Source organism: Poecilia reticulata, chromosome 14, assembly GCF_904066995.2.
Source record: "Poecilia reticulata chromosome 14, P_reticulata-male-v2, whole genome shotgun sequence".
NCBI classification, from domain to species: domain Eukaryota; kingdom Metazoa; phylum Chordata; class Actinopteri; order Cyprinodontiformes; family Poeciliidae; genus Poecilia; species Poecilia reticulata.
The window spans coordinates 19,207,569-19,232,191 of NC_088843.1; the positions used below are offsets into that span (position 1 = coordinate 19,207,569).

Consider the following 24,623-nt stretch of genomic DNA (forward strand, 5'->3'; position numbering starts at 1 on the left):
TGGATTCACTAACACGGACGAGTAAAAACGTTGTAATGTAGTTTTAGCTATGAGTGGCTAACAGCTGGCACTAAACGCAACAACCTGTGGATTATATTTACAAGTAATGGGTGAGTGTTACTTTTTTGTTGCGTTCTCATACAAACTTTGCTTAATATTGTTTTATTTTAATTGTTCACATGTGCTGTTTGAGCAGTTCGAAGTGATGTTGAGCTTAACTGGGAAACAAAAGTTAAGCTAAATTGCTGGCTGTTCAGTTATGTTGCCTGTGTATTTTGTTAAAATACACATTGATACATTGCTAGATATATGCATTGTTGCTTTACTTGGTGTATTTTTATTTATTTGCATGTTATTGGATGCCTGTTGCTTGGTGTGGTGCTTAATTTTTTTTTTTGCATTGTCCTGCAAAATGTGCGTATTATTCAGATATAGTTGACTTCTTTAGAAGGCATATCTACATGGTTGTTTCAGTGTACTCATGTTGATTATTAATATGGACTCTCCTTTATGAAACAAATTCAAATATAGTTGGATAAGATGGAGGTAGTGAACCCTGTTTCACAAACACTAAAAGGTGTTTGCACTGTGACTTATTTTTCTTCAGTTGTTATAAAAATGCTTTATATATCAAATATGACTTAATATAAATTTTTAATTCATAATTTAACACCTTGAAATTGGGCTTCTGTCTCTTTAAAACCCCCAGCTCTTTCTGAAACGCCACCTTGGTTACAAGCTCTTCTGTCAACACTTTGGCAGCATTTTTACCAGAGTTCCACTAAGCAGTCGCTCATGTAACGAGCTCAGCAAGATGCCTGCTAATTGCTCCTGGCTAGTCTGAAGGAGATGAATGAGGGCGTGGTCTGTGAGGCGGAAGCTTGGAAACTTCAGCTCTCTGACTTTTTTGCAAAGCTGAATGGTTTGCCAGCAGGAGATTGAAGGATTTCTCAAACACGCACGAAAGAGTCAAAGCAACACTCCAGGTACGTTTTTGATGACGAAATAACTTTAGAACTTTTTTTTTTAAAGTAATTTTTACATCGAGTTCCCCTTTTAAACTTAAAAAATAAACCGAAATAATTTATAACGGCTGATGGAAAAAATAAAACATATTGAATCAGTTTGTGTAGTTGGATGCAGAGTTACAGCAGCTAATGGAGAACCAAAACCTCTTGTTTTGGTTCTGTGGATAGTTCGGCCGGTCAGCGGAACTGTAGTATCTCTGGAGCCCCCCCTCCCAAAACTATTTTCTCCCCTCTCCTCTCGCACTACAAAGGCAACAATAATAGCAGCTGCGCTCATCACACCCGACTTAAAAGAGAAATGTGTCGTGAAGAAGAGTTTAAAAAGCTGTCCCCCCCCCCCTCCCCTCCTCTCCTCTCTGCGTGGATCTCTTTCCCACTCCGCGCTTTCTGCTTTATTTCACGTGAAGGCGCAACAATACGGGATCAGCGAGCGGCGCCTTGAACTCAATTGGCTTTTATATTTAGCCCCCGTGAGGGGAGCAGCAGCAGCGTGGCGGGGAGAGGATACCCTGATCCCGGTGTTGTTTAACATCCGAACCCCCACAGAGACCTAGCGCCGGGGCCGCGGTGCAGCGGCCGGGGGGATGTGGTGGTGAGAGCGCTGCGTGTTCCGTCTGTGTCAGAGAGAGAGAGAGAGAGAAGGAGAGGAAGAGAGCGAGAGGGGAGAGGGAGAGAGGCAGGGGGAACAGTTTATCGGTGGAAACATGATGATGGCCGGTGGTGGAGATGGTGGTGGAGCAGCAGCTATGGACCACAACGGGATATACACGAACCCGAACCTCCACAGCCTGCAGCAGCAGCAGAGTCAAATGGAGGCGGATAACCCGGACTCCCGCAAGCGGCCGCTGGAAACTCCGGCTGAAGAGGCCGGCTGTACCAAGCGCACCAACACCGGAGGTAAGAGCGCCGCAACACGAAATCAGCTAGTCCTCCGCGTCTCCTCCACATGAAGCCGCAGGTTGGTGTCGGAATATGAGCCAAGAAACAAAAAAAAAAAAAAAACCAAAACATAAGCGGTCTGTAAGTATCAGCCGTCTGCGTGCAGCCAGAGCGCATGGAAGCCCAGAGAACAGGCTGAGGCTGACTGTTGGCGTTTCCAGCGCAGCACCTGTGCGCTTTGGAAGGCTCCCCAGTGTTTATGGCTGTTACTTCATATCCCAACAGGGAGGGCAGGCTGCCTGACTCACTGAGCGGCCTCCTCAGCTCAAGTCGGCTTTGAATGTGAATCCAAAAAAGGCTCTCTGCTCCACATCTGGAGCTGGAGATATGCAGAGAAGCAGAGAGCTGATTGGTTTAATGTTGTAGCTTTGTTCATTAGTCTGCTCTCTGTTATAGGCTCGGATTTATTAGACTCACAAAAATCTTTGTTGAACTTCGGGGTTTTATTTTTCTTTTCTTTTCTTTCAACCCTCAAAGCAAGAAACATAAACGGTGTTTATGGCAGGGATAATTGGAACTGTAGAGAAAACAGATCACAGCCGCTGCAGGTACTTAGAAAGAGGCGGTTCTTGCATGGGAGTCCTCCACACAAATAAAAACACATCCAAGGAAGTGGCTAAAAACAAAATATAGTCTCATTATGAAACGTAGAACTAAAATAAAATTAACTAATCAGCATGGACATTTGTTTCAGGTCATTATTTAGCCATTTAATGTTACTATTAGAGGCAGTAAGGCATATTTTGATATTGATCCGGTACCAAGTAATACAGCACCAGTATTGGTGATGCCGATACCGATTCAGAACTTTTTTTATTCAGGTTTGATGTATCATGAGGCTTCTGACCTTTAGGTGTTTTGGGTTTTTTGTTAAAACCTAAAACAGAATTTGGCAAAGTTTGTAGGTTTATGCTTTAATAGAAAAACAAAAATATATTTGTGTGAATCTTTTCCTGCATAAACAAAACAGACAAAAAAAAACATAATTTGTTAACAAATCAAAAGAAAGCCTTTTTCTGAGGTGTAGTCGAGATTCTCCATTGCAAAATTAAAATACAATTTTAGGAGAGATTCTTAAACTAAAGCAACGATCACACCACTGATACCAACTTATTGGTATTATTGAACTTATCAATACTTTGGGTTAATCCGTCCACCTGTTCTTACTATACAAAACCCTAACGAAGTCTCTGTGTTGTGATCAATTATTTATAGGTGTCCTTGTCATTCTGGGTGCAGGATTTTACTAAAATTTCTATACAAAGACTAAATGATTACAGAATTAACTTTTTGAACTGGTTTCAGTATTTTATTTTAGCAATCAGCATTATTAGCATTACTAATTAGCTACCTTGGAGACAAGATCCATTCCTTAACTGAGCGCTTTCCAAAGCACATCCAGCATGTTTTATGACGGAAATAATTCAACTCTTAAAAAGGATGAACACAGTAACTGTAATATATTAATCTTTGTTTTATCTGCTGATGTCTGACTCCTCTTTGCAGCCGTTTGAAGAAACCGTAGAAAATACAGCTTCCTTTACTAAACCTTCATACAGTTTTTGTGCTTTCACTGACCATGTGGATGCTGGAAGCGTCTGAGTCAATCGCTCGGTGATAGCTTCCACACCAAAGAGTGTTATTATCGGGCGTAAAGAGTGAGAGCTCACATGGTGTGTTCACTGATTGGAAAAGGAAAAAAAGATTCTGGTAACCTAGACCACTTGTAGGAGCATCTCTACTCCTGTCAGCATCTGTCCTGGTTGTTGTTCTTTTACTCTATGAATATAATTGCTAAACAACTGCATTCATCCATCACCAAACAAGCTTCCTTTTGAATGTTTTTCTATGAAGAGTGATGAGGAACGGCGGAGGTCTGGTGGATCCTTGTTTTTGTGAGTTTCAGAGTCGCTCTCGGTGTGTGGTTGACACTTAAATCATAAGCTCAGCTAAGCAGGAAAACCAATAGGTAAAATTTATACAAGCCTCCAGGGTGAACACTCATCGCCGGTCGTAGTGCAGATCTCTATCTAACCACGGTTATTTATAGGTTTCCTGATGAGGCCAATCGGGCTGGAGGGTAAAATATGTGAGAGAAGACTTGTGTTGCAACATAAACATAGGATACTAAAAACGGGGAATTATTTGCTGCACTGTCACGGTAATGGTTGGGTTTAGTGGTGACGAAGAACCACTGCATGAGTCCTAATTTTTCTGCAAGATGTTTAGAGAGCCGCATTCAGAGGATGACGGCCGATTCCAGCTACTGTACGTCTTATTCCAGCATAGGGCTGTTATGCTCTGCAGCTCACAGCGAACACTTACTCAACAACTTAATGTTAATTAGTTGTCTGCAGAGAAACACTGTTTTTTTTCTCACCATATGTTACTAGGATTTCTCCCTTTGTGCACCAGCAGCACCTCATTCGGTGACAGCAGCATTATATCATATTTTCTGACAGCGTGAGCGCATCCTTTCTGCACTTCACTGCTCCTCAGAAATTAAATTTCAGCAAGGCACGAAGGGAGCCCTGATGGCACCAGGCAGTATTTTAGAACATTTCCAAACCCCACATGTCATCCATTAACACCTCAAAAAAACAGCTGCAGAAGAAGAGCTAACGTGCATGGCGCTCCTGCTTCTCGGAGGGAGTTTTTCACCGTTTACCTGCAAGCACTCATTCAATTACCGGCTGATGTGAGTGTTGGAGGAGTGTTGACAAACATTTTAATTCGCACATATGTTATTGGCTTTTTAGTACTGCCACTTCCATAATTTCGCAACCTGATGTTGGATAATTGTAATGTAGTGACTCTGGGGAAAGAGCAGCTTTAAGAGCAGGGATTTATATCTTCAGTAATACAGGATCAGTCAAGGAACCTCGCAGCTGTCCCAGGGGACGCTAAAGGACAACAGGTGCACTCTGGAAGGTTTGCTAGTCCATCAGAAGACCATCCATTTTTATTTACGTATGGTCAGAGATGTTCTGAGTCAAAACTCTGGTTATTGACGTTTCCTACCAGCTTAGCTTCACCTATTACCCCGCTCTGTGTGTCTCTGAAGTGTATGTAGGGGAAGAGGCATGGCTTAGTTACCCGCATATTAATACTTTATGAAGCTACTGTTTCAAAACTGCCATTGTGACGCTGGGTGGTTGTCAGTAGAGCAGAGGCTGTAGTCCTCGATGCGGTTGTCCTGGGTTCCCCTTCTCTCTGCTTCCTGTTTTCTGTCCAATTATTGTTAAATACAGGACACTTGTGCCTAATAGGTATTAAAAGAAAAACAAAACTAAAACAATGTGTTCCACCTTATAGTGGCCTCTGTTTGAGAGGTAGTTGACAGGAAAGTGGACTGAGAGAGGGGAAGACATGCGGCAAAGGTCAAGGGGCCTGGACTCGAACCTGTGACGAATGTGTCGTTCCGAGGCCTTCGTACATGGACTGCACGCTTTACCCCTGTGCCACGGCCATGCCTATACAGAAAGTGCATTGCAAAATCAGAATAGCAATAAATCACAACTGCAGCTGACACTAAAACTGGGGGGCGTGGGGGACGTAATTTGATATTCAACCTACAGAAGAAATTTGGTGTTTATAGGTTTTCCCCAGGTACTCCAGTTTCCTTCTGTTATCCAAAAACATGCATGTTGTGTTAGATTAGTCAGTCTAAGTTGCCCCTAGGTGTGAATGGTTGTCTTGTATGTCCCTGCATTGCGCTGTGACAGACTGAAACCCTGTCTAGAGCCAGCTCCCCCACCCCATTCCCACTATCTGCTGCAGCCCCTCTGAAAAGCCAGTCTGGACGATGGGTGGACATTAGTCTGGAATATAAATTTGGAATAGTTCCAAATTTCTAAAAACTGTTTAAATTGACATCGATGAGTATTTATTTTACTCCAACTTGCTATTTATTGGTCAGGAAATATATTTCTGGTGCTCAAGTGCCAGAAATTGATGAAACTTTATTCTGCTCTCTTTTAACATCTAAGCTAATTCATGTTTCGGGTGGCTGCCTAAATGTATGATTTGCATATAGTCTAAGTTTAACAATACAGTATGCAGAACAGCCTCAAGGCCTTTCTGAAATGCCTAATTATTTACTGGAATTTTATATGGAGGGAAAAATTAAAACAAAAGCAGAAAAGCAAATCATTTCCATCCAGTGATCTTTGTATTGTCTCTTCTGCAGCCTGTCTGACAACAGTGTTAGACAGGCTGCTAATCCTCAGCCACCCCTGTAATCACCAGCCCCAAGACTACGTCTGATATTGATCACGTTATTCCAACCCAACTGATCATTAACATGACTGGCAGTTACAACAAAGAGAAGAAAGCCTTGGCTCTTTCAAAGCCGAGAGCCCCCCCTCGCTGTGCATTAGGAGCCGTGGACACTGAATGAGGGAAATGACTACTCTTTTATCAGCTACGCCCTTCTCTCCTCAAAATGAACCATCTTTCATTCACTCTTTTTCTTTCTAAATTATCCGTATTGTGAGCCCACGTTGTTGGCAAGCAGACGCCTTCCAAAAGGTTGTTTGTTTTTGGGGGGGGTTCTATGATCTCGTTATGTTGCTAATGGAAAGGCTGGCACAGGAATGTGAGCCGTGTTTTTATTTGTTTATTTATTTATTTGATTTTTTTTTTTTTTTTTGGAGGGAAGGACACAGGTGCCCTTGCAGAGCGATGTGACGTGAGCGGACTGTGAATTTGCCAGGTGGCAGCGAAACAGAGAATAGGAGGAAGCGAAAGTAATGAGGAGACGGAGAGAAAAGAGGAGCCAGATAGACCCTGAGAGAAAGTGCAGTCTACAGGGAAGCTGAGGCAATATAGTGGAGCATCTCTCTGCTAGAATCTTCTGGAAGGTGCTTGTTTCAACAGCCAAAAAAAAAAAAGGAAAAATGTTAGGGTTTGATCAAACTGATCAACATCCAGGAGGGAGAGAGTTCATTGTGTGCAGGTTTCCTGGAATGCGCCGTTAAATGAAGCTGGACCCCCGTGTCCACTAACAGGTACTTGCACACAAGCACACTGCAGTTTTTTACACTCATTCGGTCACTTAAGATACCTCTCGGTGTAAGATTTATAGGCGTAGTGATTGGCTTCATCACCCCCCTCCACCATTCTGCGGCACTGCCATTTGCAATGGTTGATGAGCCCCTCCGCCCTCTCAAACATGGCCGTCTCAGGGATTGGGGGTGGGGGAAAAGAGGAAAGGAGGGTGGGTGGCGTAAAGCGCGCCGTCTCCGATCACCACTCCTCCACCTCCTCCATCATCTGGCTATGTTCTCCATGCACCTCTCCAGTTTCTACTGAAGGTCATTGTGCGAAGCTCCTCGTCCGGCGCTGTCGTCCGCTCCTTCAGCCACTTCACCTTTGTCACTTTTCTCTGAAAAGAGTGAGTGAATGGACTGCCGTACTTTATAGTGCTGCGTCAAAAGAGGCGGAGTAGAGGAGAAAATTCAATTTTTTGGGGACCGGCGTCGGGGGGGGTGGGAACGTGACGTCCTGAGGAGAGGAGGCCGGCCATTGGCTGCGCCGGCTGCCAGTCCTGCGTGCTGCTGCAGACGGACAGGCCACTCGATGAATATGGATGAGAGCAGTGAAAAGGGTGATGCGGCAGGGAAGACCCCCCCCCCTTCAAACCGATGCAGGCTTGAACAATGCGTGCCGTCTTTCACTGAAAACACTCAGAGCCTGCATTAGCATTTTCTCAGACAATTGAGGCTCGGGCCAGCTGCAGGCATGGCTCGGATGCTGCGGTGAAATCTCTTTTTCTGCACCCCACTGATGAATAAGACCTCGGTGGAAAAAAAAAGGTCGGCTGGCCGCATTCCTCAACACTACCGTTGCACCTATGCCTAGGCTAATGTCAGGAGCCCCTTTAGAGATTGCGCCCCGGCATTGATGGCGATCTGACAGAGGACTTGAGAAGCAGCAGATCTCAGAATGGGTAAGCTTCAAACTCTGATTGTCTGACTTGTTGAATTTATCCATCACGCTGCACCATGAGTACTTTCATACATCTTAAGGCGGATTTGTTCATTGCGGCTCATTTTTGTTCCATCGTCCTTGCTCCCCCGTCAGGAGCAGGTTGGTCCATTGAAATGCAGAATGGGTACTTGGAAGGGTTGTGAGAAGGAGGGGAGGACGGTCACAAGGCATTTCCTCCTGACCCACCCCCCTTGAGTGACTTAACTAAACGCATTTGGCTCAGAGACCATGTCTCTCCTCCAAGCCATCCTTCCAGTACTGGAAGCAAGGGTTTGAACTAACACCCCACTGGCTCAACCTCCCAATGTGCCCCACTGCTCCCGTTCCCTGGCGACAGATTGCCATGTTTACTCTACCACATGACGCCATTAAAACCTGTTACTGTGATCTCAGACACTGGGACGGAATTAATTATTGACTAATGACACCAAACGTGGCTGTGAAGGCGACAAGAGGGGAATCTTAGCGGCTTCCTCCCCTGCTGGGTTCACTCCCGGCTGAAGATGAGCAGAAAGTTACGCAGTGGGTTTGGGCTCGTCTGGCAACAACAGGTCTCGGAATATTGGGATCCAGTAAAAAGAAATCATTCCGTGAAATGTTTTCCTACTGGCACGCAGTCGGTTATCAGGCGGTAGGTAGTTTAAGGGGCTCGGGAGGTTTTTGGCGACGGCGTTATTTTATTTTTCCCATCAAGGTCATTTTGTGTTTCACGTTAAGAAAAAAGCAGAGAGCTGACTGCAACCCTGCACAAGATTGAGATATCCAAAGAGGAAATGCAGGAGGATAAAGAGCATTGAATCTGATTAAACGCATCCGTTTTTCTTTTTCTACTTAAAAGATACGTCAGCTTTTATCCTCACTTGAAATGTTCCGAAAATGTGGTGTTTTTTTATTAATTGTCAAAGTGAGTTTTAATAGATCCAAACAAAAAATTTTGCCACTAATAATGGCACTAAATATGTGGATGTTTGTCAGAGCCATTGGTTACGACTGATGTTGAGCAAACCGAGCCTACGTCTGAATGGAACATGAGGGGCATATTCATGCAACAAGAGGAAGAGCTACCATGTGGGCTGTGAAATTCCCCTATGTCACAGTGTCATGTTCATTCACATCTCAATCTAATGAGTGTATTATCGAGGCAACAGGTTGGTCTCAGTCCACCTGCATCCCCCCCTCCTCCCCACCGCCCCGTCCTCCATGTCTTCAGCACGCATGTCGCGCCTCTACGTTCCATGTCCTCAACAAAGTACAAAACACGGTGACGGGCTGCGACGGCTGACAGTCCGACGGCACGCTTTAGAGAAAGGTAGCAGAACCGTGGCCAGAAAGGTTTTACGGCGCTTCGTAACACCCCTGCCCTGCTGTACTGACGTCACCCCTATTGGCAGTTGAGAGGGATCGAACATGACGTCATTGCATCCGTATCAGCATGCAGAGGGGATTGTTTGTGCCCATGCTTAAGTTCAAGTGTGCACCTGTGTCAAATGTTCACCGTGTCATCATCGCAACGTTGTCAGGTCAATCAATAACGCATGGGCACAAGCACCAAATGTGGCTGATTGCACCGTTGCAGTTTGCACTGAGTGGCACGAGGGCTTTCTTGGTTTTGACTGATTTCTAAGTAGAACTGCAGAAAATGGAGCTCTACCAAGCTAAGAGGAGAAACACATTCTGCTGCACAGTGACACTCTGTCAATCAGCGACTGCTAAAAGCCACTTTAAACCACAAAAGCCCCTCCAAAATGAAGGAGATTTAAACCATTTTGGCTCTATACCCTTTGAACAAATCTGCAGGATTGCTTCCCATATGTTCCCCACACGTCGGTTAATTACGACGGATAATTTTTTGTGGCTATTCACGAGCTGCTTGAATGAAGAGTTGGATGTGATTGTGTTCTGTCCTGATAGTTTGCGTCTTGGGGTGCCTTTTTTTTTTTTTTCTTACATTCTGACTTGTTTTGATTTCCGCCGTTTGGTTCCAGCGTGAAACAGGATTACTTGACACCGAGCATTGACGGGTATTTATTCAGAGTGTTGCTAAAACTCCTTGAAAATGGTTAAAATTAGACCTCTGCAAACTGGAAAGGAGGTCATCATTTACTCTACATGAAAATCTGGGCCAGGACACAGAACATGCCTCCAATCGCTAATAGAACGTGAAAGCTACAAATATTCCTACCCAAAATACCTGAAAATGTTTCCCCTTCAGAAAAATATCAGCAAAAATATATTACCAACCTTTCTCCTTGCTCTATCTAAAACACATATTAATGATTTTATGTTTTTTAAAATTATTTATTTCTTTAATATTTTGCTTTTTGAGGTCATTCAGTGCATATATGTGATGCGTAGAGCTGCTGTACATGATGTGGCCTTTTTCCCACTTTGTGTGTCTTTCCCCCAGAGGAGGGTGAGTACTTCCTGAAGGTGCTGATCCCCAGCTATGCAGCCGGCTCTATAATTGGCAAGGGTGGCCAAACCATCGTACAACTGCAGAAAGAGACGGGTGCCACCATTAAGCTGTCCAAATCCAAAGACTTCTACCCCGGTAAGAAGGAACACTCACTCACTCAATCAGACTGACAAATCAGAACGGCTCATAAGCATGTCAGGAGTCCTCCAACTCATCAGATGCTTTGGCACAAAAAAAATCTTTTTTATCCGCACCGTGAACTCAAGCATCTTCGAACCGGATCTGGGTGCGTTGCTTGTCCAGAGCACGTCTGCTCTCTAGTAATCTGGTGTCAACTCGACGTGTTGGTGTCATTCCAAGCATTTGCAATTGCGATCTGACCTGATAGAACCTTGAAGCAAGTATGTGTCGCTTTCAAAATGGCGGCTCTCTGAGCTGCTGCTGTAACATTACCGGACCCGCAGCAGAGGTTGGTTAATTTGACTTCTAATCAGCTGCTCTGGGGGAATCTGACAGGCCTCTTCACCCCGCTCTCCTTGCTTTCACTGGTGACAGTTCGTTGCGGCGCCGGGGCGTTTTTCTAGCATCTGAGCTAAATGAAGGAGAGGAAACTGATTGAAAGTCTGGAGCTGAGCTTCACTTCTCTCTCATTACATATTGATGTTTCAAACTTCTTCCAGCCACCGCTGTGTTGCGAAATCCTTCTGAGCTTTAACAGACATTATAGGGTAACAAAAACAGGCTTTAATACAGCAAGCTGTCATTCTGAAAGGTCTGACAGAGTTTGACTTGGTTGCCATTTGGGGGTGACAGAGGAGATGTGCATATGTTGCCCTCAGGTGAAATAACAGATACACCGATGCTATTTTGGTGTCGTTTAGTCATCTGTTCTGGAAGAATAGGTGGAGAGGTGATTATTTCAGCTGAGCCAGTTGTTCAAACCTTCAGAAAAATTACAGCTTACATGTAATTGCCGTATTTGGAAAGGAGGGACGCGAATTCTTTGGCTAATGTTGTGAAAATGACATCTGAACTTTGTATGGTAAAGGATTCTCCAAGTATGATTACTTCAGATAAGGGCTGTCAGTCATTTTTATTTTGAGCCAAATCAAATATCTGAATGTTCTTAAAGGGCCGGTTGTGCCACAATACATTGTTAAAACCAATTCAATTGTTGAAATAACAATAAATTGCTGTCCCTTCAGGAGTTTGTGATTTTTTTTGTGTGTTTTTTTTGCAATCAAAATCACAAATTCTGTGGTGCCAATTTACAAATGTTTGTAGTGAATTTTTTTTTATATTTGCGCTAATGTATGATGATGAATGTGACTTTTTATTACAGACAACATTTATGTTTTTGAACATTCAGAGCAGAGAACCCACAAACTCCATGCAGGCTGGGATTTGAACCATGATAAATATCACAACTATTTCACTTTTTCTTCTTATTACTGCTGTTTATGAGGTAAAACAAAAATAACAAGCTAATATTGTTAGCTGGTTATTTAGCTGAGTTATCTATTTGTTTAACCAGTCAGCAGATATAAAATAGCATTGTCTCAGTAATAGTGATAGGTGGCAATTCTTTACTTTGCACACTCTGACTGCGCATGTTTTTGTCCATGTCTACAAATATTTTTAAGCTGCCATCTTTTTTTTTATTCTCTATGTCAGGAAAAAATGTGGACACCTTCCTTGGCATTGTGCAGCAAGAGGTGGGGGAGGGGCATTACTAGGTGCTCCATGCAGCCAGAGAAAACTCAGTCTGGAGCATTATAAACCTTGGTCTGCCATCGGTTTGATTAATGGACCTGATTTTATTAAGTGAATCTGGAAGTTAGACAGTCATATTACCTGCCTCATCGTTAGCCGTTGGATATTTTACAGACAGACTCTGTGTTTGTCGCTAGCTTGTGTTCAAGAACGTTTTACAAGATGGAGTCTTGTCAGAAGTTGAAATGTCAGCCAACCTGATTTTTCTTTAAACGAGGTAAAGCTTTGGACATACGAGCTGACAGCTCACCGCAACAAGTGGGGGAGGGGGCCCATGCCCCACTGATGCATTCAACCAAAAACACTCATATGTTGTACTCAAACAAAAGCAAAATGTAAAACATAGTTTTTATTTAAAACAGGAAAACAACAATTGTTCGTTAGGTGGTTTTACCATTTTGATTATTCCTGATAACGGTGATCTCTATAACATGTTGTTTAGGTGTTGATACATTGACTACTGAAGCTGAAAGCTATAGTTAAGACCCGCTAAAATTAGACACACACACACACAAAAAAAAAACATTTTTCCATAGAGTGACAAAAGCATAACAAGCTGATGTTAGTTAGATAATTAATTGGGCTTCTCAGTCAGGTAGACAGCCTGCAGTCGGCAGCCTCATTCATGTGCCTCTGGTACCTCGCCAGGATTGTTTGTGGACCAGAAATATCTCTGAACTGTGTTTGCTGTTAGGAAGGGAGAAGTTCAGGAGCCGTCCTCCGGCCTATTGACTGGCAGTGAGCAGCAACTATATTTAAATAACAAATATGACTTAAAACCTTTGACTTTGTAATTTAATGCCTTGAAATTGGGCCTTTGCCTCTTTAAAAACTCCTGCTCTGTCTGAAACTCTGCCTTCAAGGAGCCATCCCAACATTGCTCCTCTATAAACCTTTAAAAAACTTTTTTACCAGCTTTTCCCTGAGATGTAGCAAAGAGCTCAGCAGATGCACATTTCCAGCAGGTGTTTGCTATTTGCTGCTGGCTAGTCTGAAGGAGCTGAGTGTGAAAGTCACAGGAGAAGGGATGCTCTGTGAGGCGAAAGATTGGAAGCTTGGAAACTGCAACTCTGAGGAGGAGCTGCATCTTGAAAGTGGCGCTCGCTCGGTCCAAGCAGGGGTTTTGCTATTGGAGATTAAAAGACTTCTCAAACATGCATGAACGAATCAAAGCAACACTCCAAGTATGTTTTTGATGAGGGAATAACATTATAACATGATTTAAAGCTCAAAGAAGTTGATTTTATATAATCAACTTTAATCATTTCCCCAAAAGGTTGCAGATTTTATTTCAAAAGCTGCCTGATGATCCCCACAAAAGTCTATACCTGGCTGCTGTTGTGTCTTCTCCCCTAAAATAATAGTTTGGATATGCAGAGGTTTACGTCCTAAGCATTCATTCTACCAAAGAGTATCGCTCAAATATGGCAACAGGAGAACGTTGCACATGCAGCTCAGTGACCCCTGTCAGCGTGGAGGTCAGCGCCGATACATCTTGCCGTCCAAACACCAAACGCTTGATTCATGGAGGAGCCTGCTGCTTTGTCCTTCATGCTTCAGAGGGGGTTTGCGAGCCGGCTGCAAATAACAGGTGCCAAGCGTCTCGCTGCTTATTAGGTCCAGATGTTCTCCGTAGAACCAATGCGAGCAAATAATCCTTATGTTGTTGTAGACATTTTATTAACTATAGGTACATTTAGAAAGCAAGATTGGTGCTTCAAGTAAGAAACAAGCAGTTGTAATTTGTTAGCATGCTCACAAATGAACTATTTATTCAGGTGATTATCCAGATGTTTTCATATTTTGAATTCGCTACTGCTGTTGGGTGACAAAGGCAGAAAAACACAGTTTCCCAGAATGCAATCTGAGTGATAAATGACTGCACTTAGCCTCTGTAGTAGGAATGAGATTCTTATGGTATGATAAAACAGGAAAGCAGCAATTATTTCCATTAAAAACAAGTGGCACATTAATTATTACATAAAAAATAAGATTATGCTCTAAATTTAATAAACATTCTGGATCCTTAGTAAATATGTTGTTGCGATAGAGAGACCTGTTCAATAAATTAGAATATTATTGAAAAGTCTATTTATTTTAGGAGCTTTATCACTCAGTGAAACACATTATATAGATTAATTTTGACAGCCCTTATTTTTGTTTGTAATAATGATTTTTTGATTACGGTTAATAAAAACATGAGTTTGAAATTTTAATATTACATCGGACCAATAAAAAAAACATTTTTAATAGAAATGTGGAGTTAATAAAAAGTATGTTTAATGGCTGCTGGAAGGATATTATTTTCAAAAGGTACTTTTAATCTGACAAATCAGTCTCATCAGAATGTTGAATCTAATTTACTGAATATGACTCACTTAATTTCCACTATCTGTGTTATTTGTGACCATAATAATTCACAAACAAAATAATTTGTCTGGTTCGGAAGCAAGGGAAAACTGCAGCTGCCTCCTTCCAGAGAGCTGACTGGCAGTGTGCAGCATCAGGAGTTTAGCTGTGGCACTTTCTCTTTCATTTCTCTAAAATTACTGTCACACCAATAGGAAATTATATGCATTGGCCCGTCCCAACTGCATAGGAACATTTACAGGAAAAGAATATAACAGTACGAGTTGGATAAAATAAAAAAAACCCACAGAACATAATTTAGATCTGGCCTGTTCTTTCAGAAATGTGTGTTATCTGTTCAAGTGAACTGCAGCAAGAAATCACTGAGGGGAGGACAGGAAGGGCATGTGCTTGCAAATATTTTTCTAAAAATTTATCTTCCACCCTGTTTCTGCTCGCCATGATGAAGGGTGCTGCGCGCACGGGAGGACAGCTACGTTTGAGGGAATGCTCCGCGGATACCGAACACATAAAACGAGTCATATGTATCTTTATTTCTCACTTTAAGCCATGAATGTGTTCATAGGCCACCACCTGCTCGCCACCATCCCACCCCCCGACTCATTATTGTGATGAGTGAGAAGAGGAGTTCAGGGAGAGGGTGCTGGCAGGAATTTGATTGGGTGGTTACTCTGGCCCACACAAGTAAAACGAAGCAGCTGCTGTTGTACAGTAAAGCCCCGCTTTGTGGAAGTCGGTGCAGCCGAAACTTTGTTGCCTCAAGTGTCGACAGATTGAAAGGTCTGTCACGACAAAGCAACACAAATTTAGGAGTTTAAGGGATAGTTCTGGGTTTTTGAAATGAGTTTCTGTTGAAGTCTTACTCACAGCCGATAGCTCTCTTTGTTTTGTATAAATACAGATTACTTGGAGGCTAAAGCTAAAGGCTAATCAAAGAGTGACCAAGACCATGAGAGACCATCAGTCAGTTTACATCAGTATGCAGCATTTAAGAAAAATACATAGTTCAAGTGATTTTGAATGCAACAGAATATTAACTAACACAAGAGAATCCCACAAAAACACATTTCCTTCGCCTTTATCCGAGTTTTTTTAAAATTAAACTTTAAAAAGTGCATCAAAATACATGCATTTATTTGGTGTCTTAACAGACTGGACAGTGTGAGAGTTCTGTCTTTATCAGTGCGCCACCTCAGTGCATTCATTTCAATTTATTAGTCTTAATGATTTAGTCGTAATATGCAAAAGTTCATGCCAGAACCTTTGTATTCGTGCGTTTCAGGTACATGCTGTTAATGTGACGCACAAGCGACATCCGCAAACGACAGCAACGCACAACGAAGTAGCGATGTGCAAGTTGTGTTAAAACCAGTGATCCCACCAGCGAAGCTGTTCAAACCTAAAATAAAATAGCATCTCGGTGCTAAACGTGTTGCAGCAGCACAGACGTCTCCAACGCTAATGTCAGCGTTCATGTTTCTAAATAAGGTTTTTTTCTTTTTTATAAGAATTTGTCGATGAATTAGCAGATTCCAGGAAAACCTGATTGCTGAGTGATTATAGTAGCACTTTGCACCAATCTGATAGTTGAATAACCTAAGTAACTGATCAAGAACATTTAATATCTTTGTGTGTATTAACTCAATAATTTAGCAGCAAAAAGGGTTTTTGAATCGAAAATGTTGCTTATTTTGTTGATATAGTTTTTTATTAAAAATGTGATTAATTGAGTTAATTACAGACCCTGTAATTAACTCAATTAAAATTTTTAACTGAGTACCACCACTAATTAAAAGAAGTTGAATATTTATATGTCAACATTCTGCTGATTAACGATTATCAAGGGAACACCTTCCAATCGGAGCGGTGCATCTCCGGCCTTAAAACAAAACGTTCTAACAATGTTCCACCGAGTTCATACCGCTGACCAATCACGCTCACAATGGCAGACCAAACCAATCAAGGGTCAATAAGCATTGCAGCCATTTTGTCCTGAAATCTCTCCGTGACGGCTCACAGTTGGCCTCCCACCCTCCATGCATCGCTCAGCCGCCCGGCAGAAGAAATCAAACCTGAATTAAATGTCATATTGGGGAAGTGTACAACTGGGTCCTGCAGTTACCGAGATGGATGAGTGGACAGAGTGAAGGGAGTGGATGATGCATGATTGCAGGAGGGTAAGGGGACAAGGGGCAGGCCCAGAAATAGCCTCTCTCAGCTGTACTCAAGCTGCACGAACACACGCCAAGTTTCCTCTTCTCTCCTTGCCGATCATTGTTGTGCTTAGATTTGTTTCCTGGTAGTTAGGAGAGTTTTAGGCCAAGTGCGATGATGTCATGCTTCATTTTTATCTATTTCTTTTTTTTTTTTTCGTTTGTTTTTCTGCATGGTTTCACCCTGCACCTAGCTGCTGATTTTGATTTCTTCTCATTCTCTGGCTTGAGCCCATGTTCTCTGGTGCATTGTTGAGTTGCTAGAGATACGATAAACATGACACACTACGCATTCACCCACTTGCACTTTGCGTTCCGCTCATGCAGGCGGCCTACGCACACCTACTAACACACATCCGCATATTTAAGCAGCTGCAAAAAAGGTCTGTGGAAGTTCTCCGTTTGGACTTAAACTTAGAAACAAAACTTCGGCCTCTTGCCTTCTGCAGCTTGCCACCAGCCAAATACGTGCACACACTGTTTCCAGCATAACACTCTGTTGTTGGAATGTCATCAAAAACACTCAATTAAACAGTGAGGTTGTGTGAAAGAAAACAGAGTAAAAGGAAAGGTATTTAGAAATGTCAGCAAGCGCAGAGACGAGGGTTTTTCCCAAACGCCTCGTGTCTCGATGCTGATTTCATCTCTTCTACGATGACGTCATGGGTGGGATTGTAAACGGACTGAAACTGGAACTTTTACTTCCCCACATTTGTCTGGGCCTCTCTGGTGAATCACGGCTCAACTTTGATCTGAAACAGTTGTTATGTTGCTGCGTCGTTCTATTGTCCATCTGATATACGCTAACATCTTGTTCAGAGATTTTACTATCGACTGTCTGCTGACCTGGCGGACGAGCCTGATGCTGCACTCAGCACGGCGACAACTGCTGGGATTTCTTTAGTTCTTGATATTTATAAAAAGGTCTGCTGATTAGAGCAATGTTTTTGAAATAATGATTGGCAGAATATTGATACCGCATATTAACTCATGTCTTTGCATAGCAACAGGCTGGTTAAATAACCAGAAATTGACTACTTCTATATTTTGCCTTTTCAATGACTTCATCTTGTAGTACTTTTTTTTCTACCCTACAAAGTCTCAAAGGCAAGAAATATGATATATATATATATTTTAAATGATGCAGCTATTTCCCATAAGTGTGAAGTAAATCAATAAATTATGAGTTGGCTTTTACTATAACAGTGACTTCCAAGAAAGATAATTGAATCTTTAATTGCAATAATTTGCACGGCAATTAATTGTCTCCTAAAATGATATGATTGTGACAGCCTTAAGCAGAGGCAGCTGTAATCCCCCTGGGAAATTATTCAGCTCCGACCTGAAGACGTTGTAACATAACGTTTCTAAAAAGATCTGGAATGGCGGAGGTAGAAACAGACATCAACTTAAACCTGAAGTTCGGACATCTTTTGCTGCTTTCGTCCTGTTTTCCATTAAGACGTTCAGAAAGGCTCGTTTACGATTAGCTGCTGTGTTGAAGGAGGAAGAAAAGATGTGGGGAAGTGGTCATTTAGTTAGGAATACGGCTTTATTTACCGGGTTTTTACTATGTTAGCTTTGCAGAAGAAGTTGGAACCCGGGTCGCAGAGTGACGTCATACTCAGCTTAACCGTGTCAGGAAGCCTGTGGGATTCGCTAGCATTTGTAATCGGTGAGCCGGCTGTTAGCAACACAAACCCAAAACAAGATATTCCTCAACACTTTGGACCAACTAAGGCTCGGCCAATATATTTACCCATAAAGGCAGCACAATCCTCTTCGGGTAAAAGTAAGAGCTACACGTAAACGGATAATTACTAAATCTGTGTTTTATACGCCCTGCAGCCGTATCGTACTGAGGAACTTCTTGCTTCTCGTGTTGGAATTAAATCATCAGGTTTAATTCCAGTTTGGTGTTGTGAGAGAATTTCAATCACACTCACTAAATTATACGTTGACTCTTGTTCTGAGTTCCAAGTCAAAAACATTTTACTCACGTAGCATTCAGAAGTAGTTCAGGCAAACACAAAAACACTTATATACTTGCAGTGGAGATGCATCAGAGATCTGTGGCCGATTTCTGATCCCTGTTTCTGTCAAGCTTTGACCTGCTGGTGTCTATTTAACTCATTTCTGTTTGTTCTGGGAAACTAATTAACAGCATTTATTCTATCCCTCCTGCGACAAGAGGTCACTGATTATTTATACAAGGAGCAGAGGTGATGTTCCACTGTGTGTGGGGGAGGAGTCACTGTTAGATTGTGCTTAATTCATTTAAAACAATGACATTATGATTTGAAGTTTTTAAATGTTAGTATGTTGTAATAGCAGTTAGCGCAGTGGGCATCTTCTGCTGTCACTAACGTCAGGCTCTTTGTGCATCTCCAAGGGAATCTACATTCCTACCTTAACTCTGAGTTTCCCAGAAGGCTGACAGAACTCCCTCCATGTTTCACGCCATAAAAAAAAGCAGCTCTGCTCCAAGATGCTCAGCCTTTCTGGGATCTCCTCCAGGCTAACTAATCTTTTGCAAATTCAATGGAATCTCCAAAAACTGGAACGATTTGAGGACTTAACATCATGTGGAAGACAGCTCTCTTCTGTACCTCAAAAAGTCAGGTTCAAAATGACCAAAACTACAAAGGTATAAAATGGCAAAGGGATGAGAGGCCGTCAAAGTCTGGCAGTCTATTGTAGCAGCTGACAAGCGTCGGTAGGAAGAACAGCTTCATTTAAGTGAGTTTGCATAACTGAATGAGCAGTTTGCTGCACTGTATGGCTTGCTGAGGAAATGTTTTAATTCCTATATGCTTAGACGAAACGTTTAGAAAGTTTTGCACGGTGATAACTGAGCGACAGATGAGCTGCATGGAGCTTCAGCAGACAACCAGAAGCTTATCTGGATTACAGGAAGTTGCTTTTGCTTTTGTGCTTTCCTCTGTCTGTCATGGAATATGCAGGATCTGGAAATATTAGTTTTGTTTATAAGACAAAAAGGTCTTGAAAGGGAAAAATTCAAGACCTGGAGAGAAGAGACTGCTGCTACTAGTGATGCTAGCCTCCCTAATAGCGCTAATCACTAATAAAGTTATCTTAAACAATTAAAAATATATATATGTCTTTGGTTTTGTTGTTGGAGTCTTACACCTCTGTGGTTTTCTGAAGTTTGTTGTGCCTGAACGAAGTAAAGTGTAGAACAGGAGGCTAGTTTTTACCAGACTGGTGCACCTCTTGACCAGACGTCATTATTATCCGTCCTGGTGGATAAAAGTCCCCCAAAGTGAAACTTTGATCATTTCCTCACCATTTATGGAGGAAAACATTGGACATAAAGCAAATCCATCTGTGCTTTGGAGACCTATTTCACTAGACTACATGACAGCAAATGTTTGCGATGAGCATGCTGTGCTATCCTTGATTTTCATACAAAGTCACACGGATTGTGCGAACCTCTGGCTGGGATGTGATGTAATCCACAACTGTTTCTGGTTAGCTTGGTGAAAATGGAAGATTACAAAAAGGTCTCGCATTTTGAAGTGACTGGTTACATTTTACAGACATCCCATATGGCAACAATGTGACGCGATGAATATATTCAGCTTTGACATTTGCAATAAAAGTGTTTCAGCTCGGTTTGTAGCGGGGATAATATCATCGGAAAGCTGCTGATGTGTTGACAGTAATTATGGGGGTATTCTACTTGTGGCAGTGTGAGCAGTCCTAATAAATCAAACAAAGCTCATTCTGTGCTAGATTTTCATCTTGGAAACCGTCTGCCAGCTGCCTGAGAAGTGCTGGAACTTTTGCACTTTGTTATCAAGATGGAGAACGTGAGAGGCTTTGGTCCTGTGGGGAAAGCTGGAGCCAGAGATGTGTGCTCTCCGGGGCCCTGACACATTTTTTTTTTCTCCCCCTCATGACAGCAGTAGGACGAGCAAACTCCGAGCTGGACTCGATGCGCGCACACCTATCACCGCGAAACGCCTCACTCTTGCAGACAAAAGCAAGGCGAAAGCTGATGCAAACGTTTCAGGAAGTGGAATAAAAAACGGACAGAGGTTATTGTGAGATCCAGAGAGTTTCATGTCCTCTTTGTGTGTCTCATCAACAGCAAGAGGTCTCTGCTTCAGTATTTAAGCACCTTTGCTGTCTGGGGAGATGTAATGTCAGTCTTTGAAAACCTTTGAGTTGCATAGATGTGTAACTCAAAATTACTGTTCCAAGCAGAGCAACTTCCTCACTCAGCATTTAGTGTTGGGAAAACCGAAGAAAAAGCAATAAGTAAGATCACTCAGGGCTATTCTAAGTGTGTTCTGCTTAGCTGAAGATGACCCAATTCATATTCTTTTGCATCTAAGGCGGCATGGAGAGAGACCGCCCGGTGTGAGAAAATTACTTAAAAATAAGTCACATATATATATATATTTTTTATATATATTTTTTATACTTCATGGAAATTTTCCTGTACACATATGCTGGTTCTTTCTTCTATTCTGGTTATGATATCTTTATGCAGTTTGTTTTTGCCTACAATACTGGAGGCTATAAAAGGGATTGTTAAACAAGAAAATATCTTGTTTTACCATTTTCTGCAGTAATTCCTGCATGGTGGACCACTTTATTAGCACTGGTGCCTTGCAGCAAGTAGGTCCTGGGTTCAAATCCTAACCTGGGGTTTTTCTGCATGGAGTTTGCGTGTTCTCTCTGTGCGTTTGTGATTTCTTTCCTGGTACTCTGGCTGCGCCCCATTGTCCAAAAACATCCCAGGCTAATTGGTTTGTGTAAACTGCCCTTGTATATGAGAGTACAAGCACAGTCCTGTCTCAAGGGTGTACCTCTCGAACAATCACCAATGAGAATAGACGCATCCTGCTCAACCCAACAATGACAAGCGTGTACAGACAACGGATTGAACTCCATAAATTTTCCGAAAATATAACATCCACATTTTCCTTTAGCACTTTAAAACCTAGAACCCTTACCATGTTTAACAGGATGATGTTAAAGAAAAGGCCAGATTTAAAGAGTTTCTTCCTGTGTAGTAATTTATAGGATGAACATGAAAGTCCCCAATTTCTACTTGTGACATAGAGATATGTCAAAGTGTGCAAGTCCGCTTGTTTCATAAAGTTCTAAAAGAACGCTAGAACACAAACAGAAAAAAGTATTGTGGCAGTCGGTAAGTATTCTGGATTTATTTTAACCCGCTTGTGTTTGCTTCTGGATATAGAAGCTGCGCTTAACGGAAACTCTACACTTAAATAAAACAGCAGCGAGGAACACTGCAGTTATATCCAGATATTTACTTTGCCTGGAGGTGCCGTATCCACCCGTATTACACAGAAGTACAGCGGAAAGATCATGGGATTGTCAAACTGTTTAGGAAGGAGACGGGTTCTCTCCTTGAGCAGTGTTTTTTTGAACACTGCTCAAAAAAATAAAGGGAACACTTTAACATTTAAGTGAACACTGAAGTGTTCCCTTTATTTTTTTGAGCAGTATATGTTTTAGTGCAATATGTGAATATCAACCCCAAAACAAATGCAAAATACCTTACGAAGATGCTGGTTGACGCTGATAATAGAGTCATTATGAGTCCTGGATTTATATTCGGCGACGGGAAGATATTGCTTCAAAAACTACGTAAAACATCAGATTACATTTTGCAAATGTATTTAGGAACAAAGTTTCGAAGTGTTTGATCATAATGACCAAGCAAACCTAAGAATAGTATGAAGTACGAGGACGGGGTTGTCACATTGCGTGTGTTTTACTTCAAAAAGCACTGGTGTACTTCATAAAACACATGACTCCATGGTGAAAGAACATCATGTGGAAATAACGAAGCTCCATCTTAAGCCATCAAGTCAAGCTTGAGCATATACGGGTCTTGCAAATATCCAACGGCCTTAAGCAAAACAGCAAATTAGTTTCAAAGTCGGTGTTTAGGAGTGGTTGTGCAAAAGTCCTAATCTCAATCCGATGGAAAATTTGTGGAGAAGAGTTGAAAAGATGTGTGTGTCAGGAAGGTAACCTACAAACCTACCTGGAGGAATGGGCCAATATTCCAACAAAGTGTGGTGAAAAACATTTTACCCAAATTCTACCAGAAGCTGAGGACATATATGTTATCTTTTGTTTCATCGTCTCTCTCTCTCAACACTCAGGCCTTTAGAAACAGAAATAAGCTAAAACAGGAAAAGTTCAGTCTGATTTAACCTCAGACAGTTCTTATACAGTCTGTGTCTATTTTTGCTAACGTAACGGAAATCAGATCTCCATTTTCTGCTTATACATTATCACTGCGGCACTGCCACAGAAAGTTAGAAAAGTTTGAAAACTTCCTCAAGCCATTGCATAGTGACTCATGGATGCATTTAGTCATGCATATTGATTTCTCCAAGGTAACCGTTTGCCAGATAATTACTGTACACAGCGTATTCCTTGGTGTTGCTGAGGATGTTGTGTTTAAATTGGCTATTAATTTCCTCTGTGATAAATGTTTCTTTGGTAAGGAGTCCTAAGCTGCCGTTGAGCCGGCGTATTGAAAACCAAGTCTACTCTAACTGTGTATGAGAAAGAAATGGAAGATCCTACAGGAATGATTATTTTAAGAAATACAACGTTCTTCTTGTCATCTAGAACGAAACGAGGAAATAAACTCAAATACGCCTTGTGTCGTTTCCAATTTTGAACAGAATTTCTTCTCAGTTCTTGCGATGCTTAAACTGACCAGCAGTCTGTCCACATCCATTATTCAACATTTCTGTAGTATAACACAGATTAAATCTGACAAATGCATTTTCTCTCTATTCGTTTCATGCTGTCCTGAGTGCATGTAAATTGGTAGACGACAGACGCAGACTTGTACAGCAAACCTGTTAAATATCATCTCATCAGGTGGTCTTTTTTTACAGATTTTACTCAGAGTAGGAATCCAAACTTTTCTCTCGGGCTGCACACAGATATACGTCAAGCTGACATGCACGCACACACACACACAAAAAAACGAATCTGTAGACGTCCTCCATTCTTCCAAAGGACAGGCAAATGTTGCCAAGAGCAAGACGGATACATAAAAAGGAGAGTGTTGTAGAAATCGTGCAAGCCAGTATAAAAGACTTGGTGTTGCATCACCTGTTTCCACGGCTTGGGCCCTTTACCATGGCAACAGAATGCCAGTTGGGTCGTCGATGTGGGCGTAGAAAGAAGCCTGGAGGAAGAACAAATGTGTGTTTAGTCTATTAACGCTGCAAGGCAAGGACAGGCTCAGGATTACAGCACAGTAAGTGTTACATCATCGAAGAGGAATCCTTCTCCCCCCCGTGGCTCGCTAACTAAGCAGTGTTCACTCTTTCAGCTGTTTCTCAGTTGATTGTGTAAATGGAGAGAGTGAAGAATAGCTCCATTTAACGTAGAGGACCATTCATTGCATCCAGCACTTCTTATTACAAATGTGGATCTTAGTTTAGCCACAAGCAAATCCCTCAAATCTGCTCGCCAAGTGTCCACTCATTGGACTGTAATTGTCGCCCATTGATCACGTTTGTCCTCTTCTGTCTCTTTTATCACAGGAACAACTGAACGAGTCTGTCTGATACAGGGTACTGTCGAAGCCCTCAATAGCGTCCACAACTTCATTGCGGAGAAAGTCCGCGAGATGCCCCAGAGTGCCCAGAAACCAGAACCTGTCAGCATATTGCAACCACAGACGACGGTTAACCCTGACCGTGTTAAACAGGTAAGAGTCTGTTGAGTTGGCAACTAGATCCTTGAAAAGAAACAAACGGTTGTGAACCTAAGCTGGTAGTTGTCTATAGTTTAGTTGAGGAACACAAAGGAAGTTTTTAAAGCAGTTGTAGCTTTTCCAAGGGTTTCAATGCTTAATAT

General features: G+C 42.1%; 1 protein-coding gene across 3 annotated transcripts in view; it reads left to right on the top strand.

Annotated features, from left to right (window-relative positions):
- Positions 1–1,425: 1,425 nt before the first annotated feature.
- The window catches only part of nova1 (NOVA alternative splicing regulator 1), a 32,718-nt gene continuing 9,520 nt past the window's right edge, over positions 1,426–24,623 (top strand). Inside the window, exons 1-3 of one of the 3 annotated variants that reach the window (XM_008428335.3) lie at positions 1,426–1,925; positions 10,366–10,509; positions 24,308–24,474. In XM_008428335.3, coding sequence (XP_008426557.1) covers positions 1,733–1,925; positions 10,366–10,509; positions 24,308–24,474 — 504 coding nt within the window. In that variant the 5' untranslated portion in view covers positions 1,426–1,732. Of the gene's footprint in view, positions 1,926–6,674; positions 7,918–10,365; positions 10,510–23,826; positions 24,019–24,307; positions 24,475–24,623 lie in introns of those variants that run through there. The other 2 variants (XM_008428336.3, XM_081615369.1) reach the window with 2 other exon arrangements.